General features: G+C 53.3%; 1 protein-coding gene across 1 annotated transcript in view; it reads right to left on the reverse strand.

The window, feature by feature from the left end:
- Positions 1 to 2,425: 2,425 nt before the first annotated feature.
- B3GNT7 (UDP-GlcNAc:betaGal beta-1,3-N-acetylglucosaminyltransferase 7) overlaps positions 2,426 to 8,041 on the reverse strand; it is a 6,550-nt gene continuing 934 nt past the window's right edge. Inside the window, exon 2 of the mRNA XM_026855271.1 lies at positions 2,426 to 4,856. Coding sequence (XP_026711072.1) covers positions 3,653 to 4,783 — 1,131 coding nt within the window. The 5' untranslated portion in view covers positions 4,784 to 4,856 and the 3' untranslated portion in view covers positions 2,426 to 3,652. The remainder of the gene's footprint in view (positions 4,857 to 8,041) is intronic.

Raw genomic sequence — 8,041 nt, forward strand, 5'->3', positions numbered from 1 at the left:
CCCAGCTGGAGCGTTTGCTCGCACCCTGGTGCCCTGCGGAGGAGCCCTGCAGTGGGAGGAGGCAGCACTGGGTCGTACTGGAGAGGGAATGTGCAAGAACATCCCCAAGTGGGTCTGCTCAGCATTTACCTTTTGTCCCTAGCTGTAAAATATTCTCGGGGCCATGGGGAAGCTGGCCTGGGTGGTTGGTGGGCCAGTCTGCTAAGTCCAGCATATAGAATCATGTAATTATTTGGCTTGGAAGGGACCTTAATCTAGTTCCAACCTCCCCCCTGCCATGGGCAGACACCTTCCACCAGCCCAGGTTGCCCAAAGCCCCGTCCAACCTGGCCTTGAACCCTTTCAGGGAGGGGGCAGCCACAGCTTCTCTGGGCAACCTGTGCCAGGGCCTCACCACCCTCACAGGGAAGAATTTCTTCCTTATGTCTAATTTAAATCTACCCTCTTAAAAAATATTACACTTCGTCCTATCACTACACTCACTGATAGAGACCCTCCCCATCTTTCTGGGGCTGTTCTAAGGTCTCCCCAAAGCCTTCTCTTCCCCGGGCTGAACATCCCCAGCTCGCTCAGCCTGTCCTCACAGGGGAGGTGCTCCAGCCCCCTGATCATCTTCATGGCCTCCTCTGGACCTGCTCAAGCAGAACCATCTCCTGGTGCCCTTTGCTGGCCCCTCCGCTCCCCATCACCATGTTGAGCATCTAAGCCAGGTGCCATCCCCAGAAACTGAGCCCTCAATGCCTAAACACTGAGGCAAAACACATGGGCTCATCCATGGCTTTCCTTCTCTTCAGTCCAGCCAGGTGTAAACCTGATGCAGGTTTGTCCCTGCAGCCGTGGCTCGCTCTGCTCTGGGGTCACTGCTGACCCATGGGGTGTGTGTATCCCATTGCGCCATGGCCAAGGAATGTGTCACCCTGTGGCCTTGGTGGAGGGGAAAAAGATAAGTCCTGCTATGGAGAGGGTGACAAGGGACAGCAAGGTGGCAAACTCCTTCAGCACAAGGAAGAGGGTGTTTGACAAAGGCGAGTTCCAAACCTGCCAAAGAGGCCTTCCCACAGGGAGTGAGGTGAGGAGCTCCTTGCAGTGGAGTGCCAGGACAATCTGAGGTTTAGCTGGGTTTGAAATGCAGCTGAAGGAGTGCATGGAAGAGAGAAGACCATGCCAGGCTCCACAAGGAATCTGTGCCAAGCTGAAGCAGGGCAGCCGCAGCCCCCAGATGCCGTTTTGCCATTGCAGCACATAACCAGGTTCCATTCCCAACTAGCCAGGCTGCACTGGCCAGCACAAACCCGCTAGCAAAGACACAAGGTGAGGGCTTTTGGTGTTTTATTTTTCTTCCCCTTCTCCTTTTAACCTTTATTTAGAAACTAGAATATTCACCAAATCTACAAGGTTTTTCTGTAACAGGTCCCACCAGGTGAAGAGCAACACTGAGAGATTTCTGCACACAGCTCTGGCTCGCCGTACACATTGCTATGGAGAGCAAGAGCTGTCCCTGCATATAGGATAAATATACAGCCTAATGTACTGTACCTGACATAAATTATGGAGGTGTCAATTTGAAAAGTATTTCTGAACTCGCTCCCATTGGAGGGAGGGAGGGGACGGGAAAACGAAGGAGTGTTGTGTGCTGTCTAAGCCCAGCGGGCACTGAAAGTGCCCTCAGGGCTCTGCCCTGTGCTGCCAGCACTTGCCCCAGGGACACAGTGCCACTGGGTGCATCATAAATCAAATTTCACAGTATTGCTGCCAGCCCCAGTACCAACTGCCGAACCCTGGGCAGTAAGGGGCTCTTTCTCTTCCTCCTCTTCAAATTTGCATCTCGTCTAAGCAGACGAGGGACATTTGCCGAGAAGTGGTGTGGCTTGGCATGAGGGTGCCTTTTTTGGCTGGTTTATGCCCTTTTTTTGTTTGTTTTCTAACCTGGGGAACATACAGACTTGGAGAAAATGAAACGGGCCCATTTCCAAAACACATTAAGAAAAGGAAAGAAAAAAAAAAAAGGCACTGCACAGGGGGACCTTTGAGGTAGTCAAAATTTTTTGCTTTCAATGTCTGGCACCAGAGAGGGAGAGAGAGTTGAGTGCACATGCCATGTTTCGCTGTGGATGGTCAGGGCCATGGATGTGGCTGTGCGTGTCCACCCGCCCGCAGGGACATCTTGGCCTCCAAGCCCTGTGCATGAGGACATCTGCATGCATAGAGCCTGTTCCTGGGAGCTGGCACACTGGTGCCTGTGCACACATGTGGCTTTGCACATGCCTGTGGCTTCGCTCATGTCTGCAGTCGGTGGCTGGGTAGCATCTGTGGCCCCTGTGTGATTGTGTGTCTCTGTGTCGGGGGGGGGGTTCTACCACAGCAGCGGGCTCAGGGCTCCCCTCGACAACTCCAGTGACCATTTCAGCCCAAAGAAAAAGGGCTATGTCTCATGATACCACTCCCTGTCATGCTTCTGGGCCTCATCCTGTAGAATAAACACAACAACCCTGAGAGGAGCAGATGTGGTGTGAAACACCAGCCCTCCTTCACCCTGGACCCTGTTCCACAGCGGGACTGATGCTTGCCAGCCTGTCCTGGAGCATTGTGCTCGCTGCAAAACCAGGGCTGAGCCCAAATTAGCCATGGCCGGGATCATTGGGGGCTGTTGTCCCCCTCCGAAGTTACCCCACCAGGGCAGCCCTGCTGCAAGGAGAGACCCCTGGGGTGCCTGCACCCAAGTTGAGGTGATAAGCCCCTGAGCCACTCTAGCTGGGGCCAACCAAGTTTCTCTGCCACTTCCCTGGCTGTGGGCAAGGGCAGCCTGCCTCACCCCTTCCCTTTCCTGACAGGAGGAATAAATTCCTGAGGAATTTTGGGTACATTCCTCTGAGTGCATGCACAGCAAGGCCACAGAGGGGCTGGGGAGCCAAGCACAGCCTGGGCTGGTGCTGGGAGCCACCATCATCTGGGACACTCTGTCAAGGACAAAGACCCCAATCCCCCAACTGCCTGGCTGAAACTCTTAACAGGGGCTCAGGGCTGATGAGGCCTGGTCTCAGAGGAGAGCCCTTTCCCCAGCCACGTAGTGGGGACACAGAGAGGACTTTAGCAGGGGTGAACCCAATGCACACAGGGTCAATGTCACTAAAACCTTGCATGGAGTAGAAATTTGAGATAACAAAATCCCCTTGACTTTTGAGTCATGGGATGTTCATGCTCTTGTAAACTGCTCAACTCCCTTGGAGCAGCTTCCCTGGATAGCCAGACCCTGAACATCTCCAAAAAAAAAAAAATGCCTGTGCCACATCCCTCCCTGCTTCCCCCCACCCCACCGTTCATCAGGCTCCGGTGGATGTGGTACCTAAAGCCTCTAGTACACAAATGCCTCTACCCTCTCTCTCTCATTCTGTGCTAGATTTGTTGTGTTTGTTTTTTTTTTTTCTCTTTTTTTCAGCAACCCCCAACCCAGCTGGAGATAAGCAAACCACATTACAGTACAGGAACAAACACTATCGCAAACCCTGCCCGCGAGCGCAGTGTCTCTGCCCTCCTTGCCCCGGAGGGAGTTGCCCCTGAAGGATTTGTGTGCCACCAGCAGAGGCTCACCCCACCCCGGAGCAGGGATGGGTTGTCCTGGCCCCTCCAGTCCCAGCTCTCCAGAGAGACTGAGCTAAAGGACGTTGAGTTTTCTCGAGCATGTCAAGTTACTATGGACCAAGTCCCACATTTGGAGCAACTCTGGAGGCAGCAGTTTATGAACTACCAACATACTCCGGAAAAAACATGGCTCCTTGTTCATCTTGCTGTTCTTGTTCTTCACAATGCCAAAAGTTTTGAAGCCCTCGTGCCCAACAGGTGATACTTTAAGGACCTCCAAGCACATCCCTAGGAAGACGTCGTCAATAGGGTACAGCTCCAGCGTCTCCGAGGTCTTATGCAGCCTCTTGGCCAGGGGTCCATCCATGATGAAGCCCCCACCCCCTGCATAGGGTGGGTAGTTGCTTTTGTTGTAGAGGGCACTGGGGATGTAGTACTTGTTCTCCTTCTTCCGGATTGGCTTGGCTTTGTAGAGGACATCCCCCACAAAGAGATCCTCTCCCTCCTTCTTGTCCTCCAGGAACTCCAGGATGTTGCTGGGACTCACAAACACATCGTCATCACCTTTGAAGATGAAGTGGACGTTGTCACAGTAGATGTTCAGCCACTTCAGGAAATGGACCTCTTTGAGAGTGAGGTTGAAGAAACTGTCCAGGAAATCCCACTGCAGGATGTCTCCATAGATGTGGTTCTCGTAATCCAGCAGTTTCTGGTAGTTGGCTCTCTCCTCTTCCTTAGAGGCTGTGCCCAACAAGAATAGCGTCCTGATCCTCTTGCCCTCCACCTCCTTCTCCTGGCCCCAGGTCCTCCGGATGGCCTCGCGGCGGTCATGCTGCGTGATGATAGACTTGACCACGATGAGCAGGTAGACATCCCCGCTGCATTTCTCGGGGTGGTTGATCAGCATGGGGAAGTAGCGGCAGTGCCGATAAAGCAGGAACTGCTGAAAGTTGGGCTCCAGCCCTTTGAACCAGTCCACCTTGCTGAAGTTCTGGTTGGCTGAGCAGTTGGTAGTGGTGACATCCCAGGATTTGGCTTGCTTTGCTGTCACGCTCTCCTCCTCCTTCACAGGAGCTTTCTCCTTCTTGCTTTTCCAGAAAGTGCTGGTGATGGAGAAGGAATTGTCTCTCTTCTGTGTTTTCAGGGGCTCTGGAGGGGGCAGCTCTTTCTGCTGCTGGCCCTGCATGAACTGGCTGGGGGCCATTCCCCGTTGCAGCACTGTCACCGTGATCACCAGCAAGAAGGAGAGGCAAACCGTTTTGTAGATGGTCTTCTTCCTAAAGGGATGAGACAGGAGCGTTAAGGAGAGGAAACTGCAGACTGTGAGAGACTTGTCTGCAACAGCACCTCCTGGAGATCATGGGATGCTCATAATCTGTGCCCCACCACCTTTGGGCGGGCAGCAGCCTTGTGGGAAGAGCTGTGGGACACCTCCATGCACACTCTTCCCACCTGCATCCCACTTGTGAGGCGGATCTGGGGCCACACTTAACCACAGGGACAGGCACAGGGCATGTGGCAGGTGGCCACAGTGTCATCTGGTACCCCCATATCTGTGTAAAGAGCTGGGAAAAATTCATGAAGAAAATGGGTCAAGAAAGAGAAATGAAGTCAGGATGAGAGCTTCAGCAAAGCAGCTGGTTTGGAGAAAAGTCCCAAGGGAAACCCTTGTTTCAGCCATCTGAAAACTGCAGTTTAGGACAAGAGCAGCAGGGAATTAACTTTTCCATGGAAATGTTACCTCCAAAACACAGATGTGCTGCCCATGACCCTAGACTGGCATCACAGGTTACACAACACTGAGAAACTAGAGCCAGGAAGACCATGGGAGACAACACAAAACAGGCATCACCATTTCATTTCAAAATGGCAGATCAGGACAAAAAATTGCCATTTGAGACGATCTTCAAGATTCAGTAGGGAAAAGATACCCCTAACCCTGCAACCACTTCAGGAACCAGCATTTCTGGGGGCACTGCTGGGCATTTTGGCCAGCCCTCAGGACCCATTGCTTTGCTTTGCAGTGATAAGGAACAGCGGATTCACTGCAGATTCGTGGGCAGACTTTCCCAGCCTGCAGCTAACCAGGTATCACCATGTCCAGGGTGTGCAGAAGACTGGGGGTGGTGGATCAATCCCAGCCACATGCAGGGCCATCCTGCTGCTCTCCCTTGATGCAGACCCATCATCCGGGGAAGCTGCTGGCTCATGGGACAAACCCTGGGGCTTGCAGGAACTTGAGCAGGATCCTCCTGCAGTCCTTGGGACAGCAGGAAGGCTGCACTCAGAGATTACTGATGCATCAAATATGCCCCAACCTGCTTTTCCACACAGTTAAAGGTGGGTTTCTCACCCTGCTGCCGTGGGGAAGAGAAACTGCCTGCTCTGCCCATCTGTGCTATGTTGCCCCTGAGTGCCTGGCTCCCCTCCACAGCTGGCACATCTGCACCAATTTCCTCCTGCCGCAGTCCTGCTTGCTCCAGCTGCCTTGGGCGATCTCCCTGTGCAAATGAGCACTGGGCACAGGGGGTGGCAGCTGGGGTCTGTGTGCCCATCGGGGTCCCAACGGCTTCCCAAGGGCAGCCCCATCTCCAGCTGCTCCCACATGGAGGGGACACATGAGGTACTGGGTGGCCCCTGGAGCCTCTTTCCCTGCCGGCAGGTGACAGGGACCTCAGCTGAGGAGCCAAAGGAGATGGATGTGGCACTGGTCTCATGTCTCCCCTGCACCTATACTCTTGGTGACGGAAGCACGTCCCAGGCTGGGAGCCACCCATCAGGGACAATCCTCAGCCTCCCGCTCCCTGTTAGAGCCAGAAAAATCCAATATCATCTCTACCAAGCAGATGACACCTTCACTTTGGGATAGTCCTGAAAAGGAGCTTGGGGTTGAGATCTGAAACATTTAACCCAAGTAATTTCCAAATAGAACTAAAAAAAAAAAAAAAAAAAAAAGCCTTAAAAAAAAAAAAGCCTTGAAACTCCTGGCCCTGGGAGCCAGACTGTGATCAGTGCCACCAGGAAGCTGCTGGGGCTTTGAAGAAGCTGCACCAAAGCACCTGCTTGGTGGGACACCCTGTATTCCCTCGGACTCCCAGGGCAGGGGACAGCATTGCACTTGGGAACTCCAGCCACCCTGAAACGCAGGAGCCCCCAATGGGAAGCGGGAGGACCAGGAGCTTTTGGGAGCTCCTGTCTCTGGCTTCACCCTCAAGCACAAAGAACTTTTCAGCCCCATGTTTACGTGAGAAAACTGTGATCGAGAGCGAGCGTGGAAATAAGTAATTACTGGTAAATGGATAGATATTTCCCCGTCAGGTTTTATATGTGGCCACTCATCTGAGACTGATGAGGGAGCAGTTCTGATTAGATCTCACCATTCTCTTAACCCTCTCCAGCCCTGGCGGCACAGCTCTGAGCTTATTCTTAGAAATCCTTCAGTCTCAATACAACTTTAACTCCTGCACAGCCCAGCGATGTTTAAAACCTTTCACCTCATCAGTAAATGGCACTGCAGCAGAAATAAGCCCGGTCACCCTGTATAGTAACCCCAGTTGCACCAATCCTATCTTGACACCCCATCCTTGCACTTCCCACCATCCCAGGGACAACCCATGATAAAATACCCACTCGAAAGGATGGCCAGAGGTTCCCCAGAAGCTATGGGCAGGGGATAGAATTTTTAAAAATTATATAATTTTTTTAAATGTGCATAAGTAGGGCTGTTGGTAGCTGGCATGGATGAGTCCCACCCTTGGCACTCTTCTGCCACAGATTTACCCTCCTTGGGTTTTTATTTCAGGCCAGGCCGAAGCCACTGCCCTGGGGCTGAGGGGAGAGCTCTGTCCTTAGTAAGAGCTGGAGGGTTGGGTAGCCTGGGTACAGCTGGGTATATTGGTGACGCGTTACACAACAGCACAGAAACGTATTCCTCCTTCCTTCAGTAGACACTGCTTCCCATCTCCCACCGGTGCAACGTGCAATTTTTGTTTTGTTACAAAAATCAATTTGGGATTTTTCCTGTAAGTCTGACTCGGCCAACCACAGGGGCAGCACCGGGTCCCGCAGGAACCGGGAGCCCCGCGGCCACCTCCTGCCCTGCAGAAACCCCATCCCTCACTGGCAGGAAAGCGACTGGAACTGGGGGCACCCTGAGCCACAGCCGCAGGCGATTCCTACATCAAACTAAGGATTTGGGGGGCCAAAAGACTAACGATCATGTGTGGATCGCTTCTGATCTCGAGTCTTTCTGCTCCGTGGTCTCCTCAGCTGGGACGTACTTAAGGGGAGAGAAACCGGGCCCTGCTCTCTGGAGACCCCAAGAACCGCGGCTCTGCAGGAGGCGAGGGAGGCGCTTCGGGTTGGCTGCCATCACAGAGAAATCACTGTGCGGAGCCCCTGCACCCTGCTCTGGGGCGTCACCCCCAGCCTGTCCCTGCCAGCGTCCCCAGGAGCCCGGGGC

The sequence above is a fragment of the Athene cunicularia genome (assembly GCF_003259725.1).
Source record: "Athene cunicularia isolate RWA chromosome 9 unlocalized genomic scaffold, athCun1 chr9_part1, whole genome shotgun sequence".
Classification (NCBI taxonomy): Eukaryota; Metazoa; Chordata; class Aves; order Strigiformes; family Strigidae; genus Athene; species Athene cunicularia.